A 20431-nucleotide genomic window follows, 5' to 3' on the forward strand; every position below is an offset into this window, starting at 1 on the left:
AAAGAATCCAAGCAGCTGGTGTGACACTCAACAAGGACAAGTGTGAGTTCAATAAAACCTCATTAACTTTCCTAGATCACACTATTGATGGAAAAGGAATCTCTCCTGATGCTCAGAAAACAGCAGCAATCAACAAGATGGCTTCACCCAAGTCTACCTCTGAGCTAAGACGTTTCATGGGGATGGTCAATCAACTGGGAAAATTTTCTCCCCCGAATTGCTGAGCTTTCAAAGCCAATGAGAGAACTACTCAGCAGCAAACGAGCCTGGAACTGGGGGCCAGCTCAAGAAGAATCATTTGTCAAGGTGAAAGCTGAACTAACAGCACACACAGTTTTGGCGTTGTATGACCCACAGGCAGATACAAAAATTTCTGCTGATGCCTCTTCTCATGGACTTGGTGCTGTACTGCTACAAAATCAAAAGAAAGAATGGCGACCAGTTGCCTATGCTTCTAGATCTATGTCAGAGACAGAAACTAGATATGCTCAGATTGAGAAAGAAGCTCTTGCTATCACATGGGCATGTGAGAAATTCTCTACCTACTTCCTTGGAAAACATATCAGTATCGAGACTGATCACAAACCTCTAGTTCCACTATTGGGAAACAAGCATCTTGACAACCTCCCACCAAGAGTGTTGAGATTCCGTTTGAGACTGATGCGATTCAGCTACTCAATTCAACATGTTCCAGGGAAACTTCTGTATACTGCTGACACACTCTCCAGAGCTCCACTGAGAGAAGAGTATGATACTCAAACCTTACAGAGACAATCTGAGGTAGAGTCATTCATTAACACCATTACTTTCCAATTGCCAGCTAGCCAACAGCGACTTCAAGTGTACCAGAAGACTCAAGCAGCAGATCCAGTTTGCTCCAGAGTTATCACTTACTGCAAGTCAGGATGGCCGAAAAGCTGCAATGATCCTGAAGTAAAGCCCTACTGGACTGTCAAAGGCAACCTTACCCTTCATGATGAGCTATTACTATATGGAAGAAGAATAGTGGTTCCAAAGCAGTTACAAAAAGAAACCGTTCAGAAGATACACACTGGTCATCAAGGAATTGTGCGATGTCGCCTTAACGCAGTTTCTTCAGTTTGGTGGCCAGGTATTTCAAAACAACTAGAACACTTTGTACAACAATGTCCTGAATGTGTTAAGTTGACTCCAACCCCAGGGAACTGCTGATGCCTACTCCTTTACCAAAACATCCTTGGGAAAAGTAGCAACCAATTTGTTTCAGCTGAATAACTCAACCTACCTTTTATTTGTGGACTACTTCTCAAGGTACCCTGAAGTGATAAAGCTCAATTCTACCACATCTAAAGCTGTGATCTCTAGTCTGAAAGCAATCTTTTCTCGCCATGGTGTTCCCTCAGTGCTAATAAGTGATAATGGGCCACAATTTGATTCCAGTGATATGAAAGAGTTTGCCAACACTTATGCTTTCCAACATATCACAAGCAGCCCTCGCTATCCACAGAGCTATGGTCTGGCAGAAAGAACAGTGAAGACAATGAAAGGTTTGCTAAAACATACTGCTGATCCATATATGGCATTGCTTAGCTACCGATCTACACCACTGCCATGGTGCAATTACAGTCCTGCAGAGCTGTTGATGGGAAGAAAAGTCAAGACTGACATACCCCAGACAGCCAATTAACTCCACAATGGCACTTCATACCTGACTTTCAACAAAAAGACAGGGACTTTAAAGACAAACAGAAAAGGAACTATGACCGCCAACATCGTGTGAGACCAGCTGACACATTACCTGACAATTCATCAGTGTGGGTGAGAACTTGTAACAATCAAACAACAGGAAGAGTTGTGTCCAATGCTGGCACTCCAAGATCTTATGTTGCATCTACCCCTTCTGGACAAGTGCGTAGAAACAGACAGCACCTTAACTGTAGACTGAACACAGCAAATGACAATGTCCAAGACATTCCTGATGATTCCATTACATCAACATCGCCTCATACTACAGAGCCTCCAAGAAACAGAATCATGGCTAGAACTCAAACAGGTACTGACATTAGACCTCCTAACAGATTGACGTATGACTAAGCTCAGGAGGGAGATGTGGCATAATGCACACACTGATTAGATAGAAACCTGCAACACACACTGTTTACTGTGTATGCATAATTGGGTTGTAATTTACACATGTATTAACACACTATTTTATGGTTATCTTGTAATAGGTAAACACAGTTGTTTTTGTAATATACCCACTAGCACTTTTGTAAACATGTATACTCGTATGTATTCTTGTTGTAGTATAAATAGAGTTGCGTTGTACCCTGCATTCATTGCCGTTGTTATATTGCTATAAAGACTTTTAACTAGAATATATTCTGTGACACTACAGTTAGTAGGATGTGTAACACCTGATTACTTTCATCGTCCCTCTTCTCTTAGGTCATGTCCTGCATGTAATTCTTCTATGAAAGACATATGCAGTAAACATAATACAGCTTGTGTATTACAGTATCTGACTATCTGTAGTTTATGTGCACCTCTTTTTTAACTGTTTGTGCAATTAACTCACTCCTTCACGCTGTAAATGCTGGTGTCATAGTGTCAATGTGCTGCTCTGTGAACAAATTAGAGATATAAGACAAAATTACAACTTAAGAAAAGAGTCATCAGCTTTCTTTCTTATCTTGAGTAAATTTGTTAGCATGTAATTGAATATAACAAGTCAAAAAACCTATAATATTTATGAAGTTGTTGTAAATTAAAAAATTGTGATAATATAACACTGATTGGTAATGGCTCACTGCATGGACTTTCCCTTACTGCAATTTTGTGTTGGTCATCTGACTTCACAGCTCACCAACGTCCTTCCTAAGAGTTAAAATTGCCTGTATCATCATTTGGCGTTCTTGAGACCCACATGCAGCTATATAAGTAGAGGATATTGTACACAGGACATGGCATACACAAGTAAAATTCATACCAATACCTACAGTAAATTATTATTTATTCTTGCCAATACTATTAGCACACAAAGCTAAGGGGTATATATGGCCACATGTTGTCTTGGGTTTGGGCTAGGCCAGTCACATGCATCACACCCAAGAGTAGGGACCCGCCGATTATGCTCATAATTTTACCTATTATGCTATGCTGCACTGCTCAAAAATTCACCTATTATACTTAAATTAATGCTCAATATTTACCTATTATGCTCGATTATGCTCAATGTTCATGCCTTAGTTCACATGCTTTGCTACTAGTTTAACACTATATAGAAAGAAAAAAATGAGTGGCTGGAACACAAATAATAAATTCTTGCTGCATGCCTGCATGTAAGAGACAAGATCGATATACTCTAATAGAACAGTCAGTTTGATGATTGTTCTATTAGAGTTACTGACTGCTCTATTAGAGTATATCGATCTTATTTTGCAATTGTCATTTTTCCAGCAAGAGTTTACACTATCGTACTAATATTTAACCTATTATGCTGTCATTATGCTCAATGCTTTTAGGTACCTATTATGCTCAAAATTATGCCAGCATAATCAGCGGGGCGGGTCCCTACCCAAGAGAGATGAGACAAAGATGCAACAGTTACACTTTTGTCTGTAACCGTAGTTATTATATTAATAACTAGCTGGGCACTTTATAATAACAGGTACAGAGATTTAAAATAAAGCACACTACAGGAATATCACAATAATTAATAATTGTATGTGACTCATCTGATACAGATGGGTCTCTCAATACATTGCATCAGCTCCCACAGATGCAAAGCATCCCACAGAATGCCCACGCAACAGACCAGACAAGTAGAACTGGTAAGTAAAGCGTGTCGACAGTTTTATGAGTACATGTAAAGAATGACCCCTTACAATCTCACACTCAAGCAATCCTGTGTGTACTACTGCATGTGTGCAAGCTTCTGTTGTTCTTTTTGAAGGGGTGAGCATTGCCAGACTGACTCAACAAAATTTAATTCTGCCATGGATTCACCTTCATTGACCCACTCGGACTTTTACACCTCTGTTCAGGACCACAGAAATCAGGCCAGCCTAGATTCTATGCTGAGACCATTGGATTGACTCTACTAGTCTGTTGTGGCCATGTCACTTTCTCTTCAGACAACAGAGGAAGTATGCTGCAATATATGGATTGGCAGTGAGCAACTAGTCTACAGCCAGAGCACTGTTTTGTCATTGGGTCAGCAAAAAAACAGATGTTTTACTATGTGATAGCAGTGTTGGGCCACTACTAAATATCTACCATCAAGAATCTGCTAACGTTTGCACCTTGAATCAAATTTACTAATAACATGATGCTGATATTTCGTACATCACAAAGAATCTCTCTGGCTAAAGTTTGTAAAGAGTGGCTAGGAATTCATATTGCCTAACCAAATTCATACAAACTGAAAATAATTACTAGATGAATAAAAAATTGGAAATTTTAAAATGGGAATAGGGATCACTGAAAAAAGCCACAAAACAAGAATGGATCGCTGGGGTGGTAATGTAAACCACAAATCCCTATTTTGACTCTCTGTCATAAATCTTTAGTTACATGCTCTGTTGTTTTGAAGTGAGTCAAATAGGGATTTGTGGTTTACATTACCACCGACAGAGAGTCAAAATAGGGATTTGTGGTTTACATTACCACCCCAGTGATCCCTTCTTGTTTTGTGGATTTTTTCAGCGATCCCTATTCCCATTTTAAAATTTCCAATTTTTTATTCATCTAGTTTGTGTACTTTTTGTTAATCTGGTAATGGATTATGAAGAAGACTGTGGTGAATAGTGTAATTTTGCATTCTGCATAGTAACACCGTCAACATTTCAGTACACACATGAAACTGATCAAATTGCAATGTGCATACAGACTGAGAGTCTTCTAATATGAGCTACAATTTACGTTACTGGTGCCTTTAATAGCTATCAAATTCAGTACAAGGATTGTTGTTATACACTTGACTGCATTATTCATCAGGGTGAACTCCCTTCAGACTGGAAGAGGGCATATGTAACACCAGTATACAAGAAAGGCCCGTGTACTAATCCATCGAACTATAGACCTATATCATTGACTAGTATTTGCTGTAAGTTGTTGGAACATATCATCTCCTCAGCAATATCTTCTCACACCATTGACTACAATATCATGTGTACAAATTAACATGGATTTATTTGATCGATAATGAAGACTGTTGTGAATACTATAATTTTGCATTCTGCATAGTAACACCGTCAACGTTTCAGTACAAACATGAAACTGATCAAATTGCAATGTGCATACAGACTGAGAATCTTCCAATATGAGCTACAATTTACATTACTGGTGCCTTTAATAGCTGTCAAATTCAGTGCAAGGATTGTTGTTATACACTTGACTGCATTATTAGAGTATTTACATGACTGCTCTATTAGAGTATTTAATCTGGATAACCCGCCCACGTACAATAATCACGGAGCGAAATAAACCACCTTACAACCAAGTCATCAGCCCAGATTAAGCTTCCTGGCCTATACTGAGTTTAATAAAGACGGATTCTATTAGCCACAAGTAGCGCACACCAAAAAACTTAACTCTGAGCGCGTCTTGTATGGCTTCTCGAGCGTAATGGCGTTTTGGCAAGAAGAAACGGCCCGATTTGGGCTGTTTCCATCCGAAAACGAAATCAAAAATAGGTCATGGACACGCAAAATGATCCATTTAGCAAGCTTTGCTACTTTTTATCCCAGGATTCTCCTTGTAAACTTCGCTATGCCTGTGAAAGAATAATAATGATAATAATATTATGAATCAAGACACACGGTAGTGTGTCGTGCGGCCCAAGAAGCCGGCGTGCCACCCGTGAGTATATTAACAGGAAGAAAGAAATTTTCACACCTATGTAGCTCTGTGATCCCTTACCCGATTGGAACCAAATTTGCTAGAGAGGTGCCGGCCAGTAAGGGGAGTCTACACACCAAATTTGAAGAAAATCGCTCCAGCCATTTCCGAGATACGAGCGAACAAAATTTCGTTTTAATTTCTTCGTTTTTTTCTTCTTCTAGTTCTACTTCTTCATTACGCACACTTCGCAAAATCCGCCATAAAACACGAATTCGTGCTCGGATCGGGCTGAAATTTGGCACACTTAAAGGGCTCATTAAGGCGGATCTGTGTACCAACTTTGGTAGGAATCCGATGAACATTCACGGAGTTATGACCGATTATTTGCGTAAAATAAGGTCGAAGGTCTGTCACGCCTACAGGGTAAACTCCTTTGAGGAATCAGTTGAAAATTGCTATGTAGATGGAGCAACCATCGTAGGAGTGCCTTTTTGTGGTTTGAAAGGAATCGGGATAAAGACCACGGAGATATGACACAAAACCCGACCTGTGTCAAAATTACGCGATCGATTTTTATGAATAAAAAACTATTAGTTTTCGTGTCTATCAGGCAAACCGCTTAGAGAAATGAGCTGAAAATCAGTATGTAGCTGGAATAATCATCATAGAAAGTCCTTGCAGTAGTACAGAAGAATTGGATTACAAACCACTGAGTTATGATTCGAAAGGCAACTACGTGTAGCAAATGCGAGATCGAGATACTCTAATAGAACAGTCACCCTAATAAAGCATTCAGCTACATTTATAATCTAATCAAAAACAGCCAAGCTGTAAAAAAAGGTATGGCCCCCAAAAAAGGCCATGGTGAAAAAAGATGTGAAATCCAAAGTGGCGGCCAAGAAATGGCTGTGATGGTAGGTTAATGGTTACATTTTAATAACAACAATTCAGGTGAATTTGGTGCCAAGATCAAGCGGCACAAAATTCACCTGAATTGTCGTTATTAAAATGTAACCATTAACCTACCATCACAGCCATTTCTTGGCCGCCACCTTGGATTTCACATCTTTTTTCACCATGGCCTTTTTGGGGGCCGCACCTTTTTTTACAGCTTGGCTGTTTTTGATTAGATATCACTTCTTTTTGTATTCGTATACTGCAAAGCCGGCCTATGGCTGGCTTTGGGGCTTTTTTTAACCCATGTGTTTTTTTCTTTACCACAGGAAGAAGAAAAGAACTTAAAGAAGATTTGTAATACTTCAATTATTTTTGATTTTATTAGTAATTATACAAATTATATACATATATTTATTACATGCCCATTATGCCCCACAGGATATTATTTTTGCAGCTGATCACTCTACTGGGTGACTTGAAATGTAGCTGAACTATATACAGGATGGTTTCTTTGTAGCTGAACTCTCTACAAGGTAACCTCTTCTAGCTGGTCTCTCTACGGGGTATTTTGTTTCTAGCTGAACTCTCTATAGGTGATTTGTTTGCAGCTAAACTCTCTACATGGTGGTGTCTTTGTAGCCGAACTCTCTACATGATGGTTTCTTTGTAGCTGAACTCTCTATAAGGTGACTTCGTCTAGCTGAACTCTCTACAGAGTGATTTTTTTGTAGCTGAACTCTCTGCAGGGTGATTTGTTTGCAGCTGAACTGTCTACATGATGGTTTCTTTGTAGCTGAACTTTCTACAAGGTGACTTCGTCCAGCTGATCTCTCTACAGGGTGATTTGTTTCTAGCTGAACTCTCTACAGGTGATTTGTTTGCAGCTAAACTCTCTACATGGTGGTTTCTTTGTAGCTGAACTCCCTACATGATGGTTTCTTTGTAGCTGAACTCTCTACAAGGTAACTTCTTCTCTACAGGGTGATTTGTTGTAGTTGAATTCTCTATTCGTACAAGGTGGTTTGTATGAGGCTGAACTCTCTACATGGCGGTTTCTTTGTAGCTGAACTTTCTACAGAGTGATTTGTTTGCAGCTGAACTCTCTACATGATGGTTTCTTTGTAACTGAACACTCTACAAGGTGACTTCTTCTAGCTGATCTTTCTACAGGGTGAATTGTTGCAGCTGAACTATCTACAAGGTAACTTCTTCTAGCTGATCTCTATACAGGGTGATTTGTTTGTAGTTGAATTCTGTACAGGTGGTTTCTTTGTAGCTGAACTCTGTACATGATGGTTTCTTTGTAGCTGAACTCTTTACAAGGTGACTTCTTATAGCTGAACTCTCTACGGGGTAATTTCTTTGTAGCTGAACTCTCTATATGATGGTTTCTTTGTAACTGAACTCTCTACAAGGTAACTTCTTCTAGCTGATCTTTCTACTGGGTGATTTGTTTGCAGCTGAACTCTCTACATGGTGGTTTCTTTGTTGCGGAACTCTCTACAAGGTGAATTCTTCTACCTGATCTCTCTACAGGGTAATTTGTTTGTAACTGAATTCTGTACAAGTGCGTTTTTGTGGGTGATCTCACTGCAGGTTGATTTGTTTGTAGCTGAACTCACAAAAGGGTGATTTTGCTTGTAGCTAAACTCCTTGCATTGTATCTAGTTTCTAGCTGATCTCTCTACACGGTGATTTGTTTGTAGCTGATCTCTCTACAAGTTGATTTGTGTGTAGCTGATCTCTCTGCAGGTTGATTAATTTGCAGCCGGTCTCTCTACAAGGTAATTTGTTTGTAGCTGAACTGTCTATAAAGTGATTTATTTGTAGCTGATCTCTCTTCAGGTTGATTTGTTTTAGCTGAACTCTCTACAGGGTGATTTACTTGTAGCTGAACTCCTTACATTGTGTGTAGTTTCTAGCTCATCTCTCTACAGGGTGATTTGTTTGTAGCTGATCTCTCTACAAGTTGATTTGTGTGTAGCTGATCTTTCTACAGGTTGATTTGTTTGTAGCCGATCTCTCTACAGGGTAATTTGTTTGTAGCTGAACTCTCTACAAGGTGCTTTTTTGTAGGTGATCTCACTGCAGGTTGATTTGTTTGTAGCCGAACTTACTAAAGGGTGATTTGCTTGTAGCTGAACTCCTTACATTGTGTCTAGTTTCTAGCTGATCTCTCTACAGGGTGATTTGTTTGTAGCTGAACTCTCTATTAGGTGATTTGTTTGCAGCTGAACTCTCTACATGGTGGTTTCTTTGTTGCTGAACTCTCTACAGGGTGTTTTGCTTGTAGCTGAACTCTCTACAGGGTGATTTGTTTCTAGCTTATCTCTCTACAGGTTGATTTGTGTGTAACTGATCTCTCTACATGCTGATTTGTTTGTAGCTGAATTCTCTGCAAAGTGTTTTGTTTGTAGCTGACCTCTCTTCAGGGTGATTTGTTTCTAGCTGATTGCTCTGCAGGTTGATTTGCTTGTAGATGAACTCTCTACAGGGTAACTTGCTTGTAGCTGAACTCCTTACTTTGTGTCTAGTTTGTAGCTGATCTCTCTACAAGGTGATTTGTTTGTAGCTGATCACTCTGCAGATTGATTTGTTTTAGCTGAACTCTGATTTGTTTTTAGCTTATCTCTGTACAGGTTGATTTGTGTGTAACTGATCTCTCTACAAGCTGATTTGTTTGTAGCTGATCACTCTGCAGGTTGATTTGTTTCTAGATGATCTCTCTACAGGTTGATTTGTTTGTTGCTGATTGCTCTAAAGGTTGATTTGTTTGTAGCTGAACTCTCTGCAGAATGTTTTGTTTGTAGTTGATCTCTCTACAAGGTGATTTTTTGTAGCTGACCTCTCTTCAGGGTGATTTCTTTCTAGCTGATATCTCTACAGGGTGAATTTTTGTAGCTGACCTCTCTTCAGGGTGATTTGTTTCTAGCTGATCGCTCTACAGGTTGGTTTGTTTGTAGCTGAACTCTCTACACGGTGATTTGCTTGTAGCTGAACTCCTTACATTGTGTCTAGTTTCTAGCTGATCTCTCTACAGGGTGATTTGTTTGTAGCTGATCTCTCTACAAGTTGAATTGTGTGTAGCTGATCTCTCTGCAGGTTGATTTGTTTGTAGCCGATCTCTCTACAAGGTAATTTGTTTGTAGCTGAACTGTCTAAAAGGTGATTTGTAGCTGATCTCTCTGCAGGTAGATTTGTTTTAGCTGAACTCTCTACAGGGTGATTTATTTGTAGCTGAACTCCTTACATTGTGTGTAGTTTCTAGCTGATCTCTCTACAGGGTGATTTGTTTGTAGCTGATCTCTCTACAAGTTGATTTGTGTGTAGCTGATCTCTCTGCAGGTTGATTTGTTTGTAGCCGATCTCTCTATAGGGTAATTTGTTTGTAGCTGAACTCTCTATAAGGTGATTTGTTTGTAATTGATCTCTCTGCAGGTTGATTTGTTTTAGCTGAACTCTCTACAGGCTGATTTGTTTGTAGCCGATCTCTCTACAGGGTAATTTGTTTGTAGCTGAACTTTCTACAAGTTGATTTGTGTGTAGCTGATCTCTCTGCAGGTTGATTTGTTTGTAACCGATCTCTCTACAGGGCAATTTGTTTGTAGCTGATCTCTCTACAGGGTGATTTGTTTGTAGCTGATCTCTCTACAAGTTGAATTGTGTGTAGCTGATCTCTCTGCAGGTTGATTTGTTTGTAACCGATCTCTCTACAGGGCAATTTGTTTGTAGCTGATCTCTCTACAGGGTGATCTTTTTGTAGCTGACCTTTCTTCAGGGTGATTTGTTTCCAGCTGATTGCTCTACAGGTTGATTTGTTTGTAGATGAACTCTCTACAGGGTAATTTGCTTGTAACTGAACTCCTTACTTTGTGTCTAGTTTGTAGCTGATCTCTCTACAGAGTGATTTGTTTGTAGCTGATCTCTATACAAGTTGATATGTGTGTAGCTGTTCTCTCTGCAGGGTGATTTGTTTTTAGCCGATCTCTCTACAAGGTAATTTGTTTGTAGCTGAACTATCTATAAGGTGATTTGTACGCAGCTGATCTCTCTGCAGATTGATTTGTTTTAGCTGAACTCTCTACAGGGTGATTTGTTTCTAGCTTATCTCTCTACAGGTTGATTTGTTTGTTGCTGATCGCTCTAAAGGTTGATTTGTTTGTAGCTAGCTGAACTCTCTGCAAAGTGTTTTGTTTGTAGTTGATTTCTCTACAAGGTGATTTTTTGTAGCTGACCTCTCTTCAGGGTGATTTGTTTCTAGCTGATATCTCTAAAGGTTGATTTGTTTGTAGCTGAACTCTCTGCAAAGTGTTTTGTTTGTAGTTGATTTCTCTACAAGGTGTTTTTTTGTAGCTGACCTCTCTTCAGGGTAATTTGTTTCTAGCTGATCGCTCTACAGGTTGGTTTGTTTGTAGCTGAACTCCTTACATTGTGTCTAGTTTCTAGCTGATCTCCCTACAGGGTAATTTGTTTGTAGCTGATCTCTCTACAAGTTGAATTGTGTGTAACTGATCTCTCTGCAGGTTGATTTGTTTGTAGCCGATCTCTCTACAAGGTAATTTGTTTGTAGCTGATCTCTCTGCTGGTTGATTTGTTTTAGCTGAACTCTCTACAGGGTGATTTGTTTGTAGCTGAACTCCTTACATTGTGTGTAGTTTCTAGCTGATCTCCCTACAGGGTAATTTGTTTGTAGCTGATCTCTCTACAAGTTGATTTGTGTGTAGCTGATCTCTCTGCAGGTTGATTTGTTTGTAGCCGATCTCTCTACAGGTAATCTGTTTGTAGCTGAACTCTCTATAAGGTGCAAAGTGTTTTGTTTGTAGCCGATCACTCTAAAGGGTAATTTGTTTGTAGCTGAACTCTCTCCACAGTGACTTGTGTGTAGCTGAATTCTGTGTAACTGAATTCTCTAGAGAGTGACTTAATTGTAGCTGAATTCTCTACACAGTGCATGACTTGTTTATAGCTGAACTTTCTTCAGTGTGACTTGTAATGTTCTGAATCTATATTTGCTTAACTCTCCACATGGTGACTGTCTTCTTGCTGAACTGTCTATAGGATTAACTGTTTGCAGCTGAACTCCCTACAGAATAACTTGTGATGTAATAAAATTCTATAATGGAATAAATAAATTAGCCGAATGCTCTATTAGGGTGACTGTTCTATTAGAATATCTCGATCTCGCATTTGCTACACGGAGTTGGCTTTTGAATCATAACTCAGTGGTTTGTAATCCGATTCTTCTGTACTACTGCAAGGACTTTCAATGAAGATTATTCCAGCTATGCACCGATTTTCAGCTCATTGCTCTAAACGGTTTGCCTAGTAGGCGTGAAAACTAATACTTTTTTATTCATAAAAATCGATCGCGTAATTGTGACACATGTTGGGTTTTGTGTCATATCTCCGTGGTCTTTATCTCAAACCACCAAAAGGCACTCCTACGATGGTTACTCCATCTACATAGCAATTTCCAACTCATTCCATGAAGCGGTTTACCCTGTAGGCGTGGCAACAAATCGATCTTGTTTTACGCGAATAATCGGTCATACCTCCTGAACCATTCATCGGATTTGTACCAAATTTGATGCTAGGATCCGCCTTTGGACTCCCTTTCTGTGTGCCAAATTTCAAGGCGATCGGAGTACGCGTTTGCTTGTTATAGCAATTTTTGCAAGTGTGCGAAAAGACGAAGAAGAAAAAAAAAACAAAGAAAAAAAGCGAAACTTTGGCAGCTCGTATCTCGGAAATGGCTGGAGCGATTTCCTTCAAATTTGGAATGTATACTCCCTTGGCTGGCGGGCAACTGTGTAGCAAATTTGGTTCCAATCAGATAAGTGATCACCGAGATACAAATGTGTGAAAACGACGTTTTCGTTCTTCCTGTCAATATACTCACGGGTGTGGCGCGCCGGCTTCTTGGGCCGCACGACACACTACCGTGTGTCTTGATTTACTCAATTATATTACATTGCAAATTATTCTGTAGTGAATTCAGTTACAAACAAGTCACCCTGTAGTCAGATCAGCCAGAAGAAGGTACCTAATAGAGAGTTCAGCTACAAAGAAACCATCATGTAGAGAGTTCAGCTCAAACAAATTGCCCTGTAGAGAGATCAGCTAGAAGAAGTTACCTTGTAGAGAGTTCACTTTACAAAGAAACAATCATGCAAAGTGTTTAGCTACAAACAAATCACCCAGTAGAAAGTTCCGCTATGAACAGATCATACTGTAGAGAGTTCAGTTAGAAACAAGTCATGTTGTAGAGAGATCAAGTAACCTTGTAGAGAGTTCAGCTACAAAGAAACCACCATGTAAGAGAGTTCAGCTGCAAACAAATCACCTGTAGAGAGTTCAGCAGGAACAAGTCACCCTGTACAGAGATCAGCTAGAAACAAGTCACCCTGTAGAGAATTCAGCTACAAACAAATCACCCTGTAGAAAGATCAGGTAGAAGAAGTTACCTTGTAGAGAGTTCAGCTGCAAACAAATCCCCTGTAGAGAGTTCAGCTAGAAACAAGTCACCCTGTAGAGAGATCAGCTAGAAATAAGTCACCCTATAGAGAGTTCAGCTAGAAGAAGTCACATTGTAGAGAGTTCAGCTACAAAGAAACTACCATGTAGAGAGTTCAGCTGCAAACAAATCACACTGTAGAGAGTTCAGTTACAAAGAAACCACAATGTAGAGAGTTCAGCTGCAAAAAAATCAATCACTCTGTAGAGAGTTCAGCTAGAAAAAGTCACCTTGTAGAGAGTTTGGCTGCAAATAAATCACCCTGTAGAGAATTCAGCTACAAACAAATCACCCTGTAGAAAGATCAGCTAGAAGAAGTTACCTTGTAGAGAGTTCAGCTACAAAGAAACCACCATGTAGAGAGTTCAGCTGCAAACAAATCACCTGTAGAGAGTTCAGCTAGAAACAAGTCACCCTGTAGAGAGATCAGCTAGAAACAAGTCACCCTGTAGAGAGTTCAGCTAGAAGAAGTCACATTGTAGAGAGTTCAGCTACAAAGAAACTACCATGTAGAGAGTTCAGCTGCAAACAAACACCCTGTAGAGAACTCAGCTACAAACAAATCGCCCTGTAGATAGATCAGCTAGAAGAAGTTACCTTGTAGGGAGTTCAGCTACAAATAAATCACCCTGTAGAGAGTTCAGCTACAATGAAATCATCATGTAAAGAGTTCAGCTGCAAACAAATCACCTGTAGAGAGTTCAGCTAGAAACAAGTCACCCTGTCATGAAGACAGAGCGAGGTTTTAGCTGCCACTCGTACTGTGATATTGTCGAGACCATTCATGTTAAAGAGCACACAGTATTTATACAATAATTGATAATTAATAATCGTTGAAATAATAATTGAAGTCCAGCTTCGTTAAATAATAAACAATAATATAAATCTCAGTCTATCTTCTCAACACTCCCGAGGGAAGCAAAATATAACTGTGGTGGAAATGTTATCATTTAAATGTTTTTGAATTGCTAGTCGAGCTTGAGTGGCTGCCTTTCTTTGCTGTTTGATAGGTTCAATTTGGCTTGGAACAATACTGTTTCTAACAGCATCAATCTTGTCTACATCAGTTACAGAATTATCAAGATCCTTTGGTTTATCGTTTTTGTTTACATCTGATTCAGTAATAGAGTTATCAGGGTTTTCTGGTACTTCTAGTGGATACAAGTGGTTCACTGGTCTTGTCATAATAATGTTTCCTGGTAATTGTATTTCGGCTGATCAAATTTTGGAGTCTCTACTAACTATTAGTCTTAATATTTTGCCAATTCTCCAATTGCTTCTTGGCAAATTATCATCCTTTACGATTACGATACTGCCCTCAGTGGGTTCCTTCTCACTATGTGACCTAGGTTGTCTATGTACAAGTGGATTTCTTTCCCTTAAACTCAAGAGATATTCATCTCTCCAGGATTTCCAGAATATGTCTAGATGTTTTTGTCCTTTCTTCCAGTGTTCAATCAATTTAGTTGCTGAATTCTTAACAACTTGGAATTCAGGATCACTATGATCGTTGCCATCACCAAAGGGACTGATACCCAGTTTTCTGTTGGATGCTAAAAAATGTGAAGGCGTTAGTACAAATCCTGACTTTAAATCTCCATAAACATACGTTAAAGGTCTAGAATTAAGTACTGCTTCTATCTCAGCTATCAGGGTTATCAACTGTTCCAAAGTGAAATGTTTCCTTCCAGTAGCCTTCCTTAATGATCGTTTAACCATACCGACAAGTCTTTCATAAAAACCCCCTTGCCATGGGGCAAGAGCAGTTGTGAAGTTCCATTTAATTCCCTCCATAGAAATATAATTAAGTACATCCTTATTTTTGAACACTTGCCTCCACTGTTTATCCAAAACTGTATTTGTTAATCGAAACTGTGGGGCATTATCGGAGATAATTAGGTCTGGTCTACCCCGACGTGATACAAATCATCTGATACAATTTAGAAACTGAGTTGCAGTCAGGTCTAGAACCCACTCCATATGGATAGCTCTAATCGACAGACAAGTGAACAAGCATATCCAGACCTTCTTAAGTTCAGTTCCTTGTTTCACATATAATGGTCCCAAGTAGTCAAGCCCAATAAACTGAAATGGGTCACTCCTTGAAACTCTCTCCCTGGGCCAGGGTGGCATGTTGGGTAACTGGAATGAAGGTCCTTCATGTCTATTACAAATCAAACATTTAGAGATTACATGCCTTACTTGTGTCCTGCCTTGGGGAATCCAAAACTCCTCTCGTATTTGAGATAAAGTATGTGAAACTCCAGCATGAATCAATCTCTGGTGTACTTCGCTGATTAAAAGAGCAGTAAAACGTTCATACCTTGGAAGTAGCTTGGGATTCTTAGTATCCTCATTCAAATCAGCATTACCCAACCTTCCATAACATCTAAGCAGCCCAATATCATCAATTTTAACACCAACTTGTTGTTGAATACAATTCTTTCGATGTTTCTCAATATCGTTGAGCACCTCGTGATATTTTCTATGTTGTATCACATAAAGCCAAAGTAGTGTAGCATTTCTAATTTCATCTGAATAAATGGAACCTTCCCTCATATTATTAAACACTTTCTCCAAAATCTTGTGTTTCCTCAGAACTCTTTCTTTCAATTCCTTAGAACATTTGTTTAACACCATAATGTAAATGAACTTGATACAGTAAACAGTTATGCGAAGTAACTTTTGTAAAGAGGAATATTTGAATTCATCTATTGTTAGTGGAGATGGATAATCATTGTGGACTTGAAAACCATCGTTAACAACATTCAAGTTAGTAACTTCGTATATGACTTGTGAACCTTTCTTACCAATTTCCAACAAGTTATCCAGCTTATCTGGTGTAATGTCTGGCATGTTCCAACTAGGCCATGTTGTTTCTTCAGACTTCAACCATTCCGGTCCATGCCACCATAATTTACAATCGATAATTTCTTGAACAGTGAGCCCCCGTGTTGCATAGTCTGCAGGGTTTTGTTTTGATGGAATATAACAAAATGTAATATCCTTTTCCATTCGTATCTCCTTAATTCGATTTTCAACAAACAAAGGTAACAATTTTGAACTCTTCATCCAATGTAAAATGCATTCAGAGTCAGTCCAGAGATATCTCTTATATATTGGTAGTTTAAGCTCCTGAACAATAAAATTTGCAGCACGTACTCCAATTAAGACACCTAATAATTCAAGCCGTGGCAATGTGATCTCACCAGAATTGTTGGCATTCTTCTTCTTTCCAGTGCTGCTTGGTGCCAAACGCATCTTAGAAAAAACTAGGTTTACAAAAGTCCCACAACCTGTAATGACTCGTAAGTAAACTGTAGTAGCATATGACTTAATTGAGGCATCACAGAATACAAGTACCTCAAAGACCACGTCATGTTCACATGTTGCAATGAAACGTGGGATTTTTATCAATGATAGATGTTGAAGTGTTCTTGTTAATTTTCGGAATTCCTGACAAAGTGATTGTGGCAAATGTTCATCCCATGATAATTTATGTTTCCATAGACTCTGCAAGAACACTCTTCCATGAAATGAAACTGGTGTGATCAGACCCAATGGGTCATATATCTTGGCAACAAAACTTAGTACTTCTCTTTTAGTAATGGTCACGTTTGATGAAGGGATATTAACATCAGCAATCTGGATATAATCCTCAATTCGATTCCACAACATTCCAAACAATCCAACGACACATCCCATTACCTTCTGATCATCAGGTAAGCAATCAAGAAATTCCTGAGAATTTGAAACCCATTCACGTAAATTCATTGATGCCTTTCTGAAGATATTTCTAGATTCAACAAATATTTGGTAGGCTTCATTAACTGATTCAGATTCCATAGTAACATTATCCACATACAAATTCTCAAGAATTTTCTTTGCCACTAAACTGTTCTCATTTTTCAGGTGAAATTTCAAAGTTCCCTCCAGCAGAAATGGGCTACATACTATTCCGAATGGGACACGACAAAATCGATAAATGTCTATATTACCTTCTAGTTTATCTGGATGTTCAGGATCACGAAACCATAGAAAACGCGTCACATCCCTTTCTTCCTGCTGGATCCCAATTTGCAGAAAGGCCTTTTCTACATCGGCCAAAATAACAATTGGGTATGTTCGTTGTCTTAATAACACTCCACACATATCAGGTAGGGTTATAGGTCCTCGATATAAACAATCATTTAAACAATTAGCACTCTTACTTGCCTTAGCTGAGGCGTCATAAACAATTCGGACCTTAGTGGTGTTTTTAGAAGGTGTCAGTACTGGATGGTGTGGTAAATAATGCGTCTTGTGATCAATTTCTTTTTCTATAACCTTTTCAATAATTCCTTGCTTTAGTTGACTCTGTAAAATATCATCATACTGTTGTAAAAGAGTTCTATCAGCTTGAAATCGTCGTGACAATGATTTCATTCTCCCGTAAGCCACATCAGAATTATCAGGTAAGTGAGGTTCAGGTCTCTTCCATGGCCATTTAATCTGATATCGTTCTCCATCATGATAAATTCCCTGATTGAACTGTTCTAGGGCCTTGTCATCACCATCCATCTGTACAGGGTCACTAATACTGATTATGTCTAAACTCCACATATCAGTCAAGTTAGGATTCCTTACCACAACACTATCTGCAGCTGAAAACAAATTCAGTTCGGAAACAATTTGGTTCATCTGTGTCATAACAAAACAAGCGGCTAACTGCTGATTAACATTAACATTACTGTTAGGGTCCACAAACTTCCCTGTAAGTAAATATCCCAACCTAGATGACAACAATAATAAACCTGACGGCAGCACAATCCTCCCATTATCAACAATGCTCCAAAAGTAATCAGATCCAACTAAGATATCAATGGGAGCTGTATCTGATGGGTCCGGAATAATATCAGCCAGTTTCTCAGGTGAAATTGATTGAAGAAACTTTAAATCTGATGGTTGAAGTGGTCCTCTTTCAATGGGACTAGTGATCTGAGTCAAAACATTAGCATTGAGGTCCATATTTGAATTCTCTTTTGTAATGATGGTAAAATGGACAACATATGTATCAATGGTCTGAGGACACTGTGAACTAAACTTAGAAATAGATAAGGTTTCTTTTCTTTGAGAAGGCAAACTCAATTTTTTAGCAAGTCTTTCTGTCATGAAAGTTCTCTGGCTAGCACTATCTAACAGTAGGCGAGCTGATATAATAGATCCATTGGAGCAAAAAATTGGAACTAGTGCTGTTTGGAGAATTACTCTTTCCCCATGCGTTAATAACATATGATCTGTACTTACTGCAGGTGTAACAGTGTTTGTGCTAGAAGTGGTTTCAGTGCTAACAACCAACTGGTTATCAGTAGATGACTGGTTAACAGCTGTTGTATCCGATGAGGAAGCAAGTCCTGGTGTTTCTGACGAAGAAGTAATTCTTGGACGTATCCTGGAAGAACCAGCAGGTAGTTGATTAACAGCCGTTGTGTCAGGTGATGAAGCAAACTTCTTGGGACATATACACCGGTTGTGGTGACCACTTGCTCCACAGTAGCAGCAAGATCTCGAGTGACCGTTAACACATTCCCTAAAAAGATGACCAATCTTGAGACATATAAAACAATGACCTTGAGAAGTAAGTAGACGTTTACGATCTGCAACAGTTTTAACCTTATCACAATTGTCGTTAAAGTGACTACCTTTGCAGAAAATACATGGGTATGATGGCTTACGTGATTGACTCTGTTGTTTTTCAAAGTTCCTTTTACTGTCAACTAGAAAACTCTCAACTGAATGATAACCTTGTTTTTCAGTAAGTGGCTTGTAAGAGCTTTCACTTCTTCTCTGACTTCTAATTTGACTCCCCCTAGAATTAGAGTCATGCCTTTGTGCATTTTCATGAATTGAAACGTATCGGTTAAGTGACTCTCTTAATAACTTTACTGTCCATGTTTGTTCAATGTCCTTTGACTCTTCTAACCTTATGATTACCTCAACTGGAAATTTTGATAGTATCTGTTGTATAAGCATACGTTGCTCATTAACCCTCTCTCCCTGAGATTCCAACTGTCGCAACATCTTCTCCATGGTTTCGTAATTATGTTTAATATCGCTAAATCGATTTGTAGCCATTGAGAGATGCTGTAATTTGGAATACAAGGCCTCTATTATGTTCTCTTTCTTACCAAACTTATCTTGTAATATCTTCACGGCTGATGAATAGTTATCGTTAGTGACAGAAATTCCACTTATCGCAGTAGCAGCTGCACTGCGAATTGAACCTTTTAGGTAGTTGAACTTGGTGACATCTGGTATATCCTGTTCATGCACAGCTGTGCTGTACACATCCCAAAACTCTTGCCATTTGAGAATATCACCATCAAAGGTCGGAAGACTTAATTTGGGTAGCTTCATTTTCACATTGTTGTCTGTTTGTGATTCTGTAAGGTTTCTAGACGTTGTCAACAAGGGTGAGGTCGCAGGTAATGTCAAAGGTCGCATAGCTGCCCTTTCAGCTTTCCTCAACACCCTTGCTAGGCGCGCTTCCAGATGCGCTGTAGTCTCTTTGGAGTCTAATAATATTTCGATTAGACCTCCATCTCCATCCGTAGCCCACAGATACTCCTTTTCTTCTGTTTCCTTTTCGTCGCCAGCCTCCATTACGTTTACCAAGGTCGTCCATTCCTGGTTGCATCGTTCAAGGAGCGCTATATTCGTTGAAAATCGGTGAATAAGATCGTCCACCTCAGTCTCCTCCTGGTCCAAGTCAGTCTCATCCACTGGACGTTCCAGTATCGTCTTTGCTTTCTTAATGTAACTCTGCAGTCGCGCTTTTGTTGGTCCAAGCAATCTTCTTATGGGTCCCGACATTGCAAAACCTCGCGGATAAAGCCAAGCCAAACTCTAGATCCTGGTCACAGCACCATTTGTCATGAAGACAGAGCGAGGTTTTAGCTGCCACTCGTACTGTGATATTGTCGAGACCATTCATATTAAAGAGCACACAGTATTTATACAATAATTGATAATTAATAATCGTTGAAATAATAATTGAAGTCCAGCTTCGTTAAATAATAAACAATAATATAAATCTCAGTCTATCTTCTCAACACACCCTGTAGAGAGATCAGCTAGAAACAAGTCACCCTGTAGAGAGTTCAGCTAGAAGAAGTCACATTGTAGAGAGTTCAGCTACAATGAAACTCTCATGTAGTG

General features: G+C 39.1%; 2 protein-coding genes across 2 annotated transcripts; both read right to left on the reverse strand.

Moving 5' to 3' along the window:
* Nucleotides 1–14452: 14452 nt before the first annotated feature.
* On the reverse strand, nt 14453–15028 carry LOC136252768 (uncharacterized). Its single transcript, XM_066045333.1, has one exon. The coding sequence runs from the start codon at nt 15026–15028 to the stop codon at nt 14453–14455; it is 576 nt and encodes a 191-aa protein (XP_065901405.1).
* Nucleotides 15029–15160: 132 nt separating this feature from the next.
* LOC136252769 (uncharacterized) lies at nt 15161–20086 on the reverse strand. Its single transcript, XM_066045334.1, has one exon. It carries the CDS (start codon nt 20084–20086, stop codon nt 15161–15163), a length of 4926 nt encoding a protein of 1641 aa, XP_065901406.1.
* Between the last annotated feature and the right edge of the window lie 345 nt (nt 20087–20431).

Source organism: Dysidea avara, chromosome 4 (assembly GCF_963678975.1).
Source record: "Dysidea avara chromosome 4, odDysAvar1.4, whole genome shotgun sequence".
NCBI classification, from domain to species: Eukaryota; Metazoa; Porifera; class Demospongiae; order Dictyoceratida; family Dysideidae; genus Dysidea; species Dysidea avara.

Excerpts from the sequence above, each read along its gene's own strand:
- LOC136252768 (XM_066045333.1), bottom strand. The coding sequence starts at position 15,028 with ATGGAGGGAATTAAATGGAACTTCACAACTGCTCTTGCCCCATGGCAA.
- LOC136252769 (XM_066045334.1), bottom strand. The coding sequence starts at position 20,086 with ATGTCGGGACCCATAAGAAGATTGCTTGGACCAACAAAAGCGCGACTG.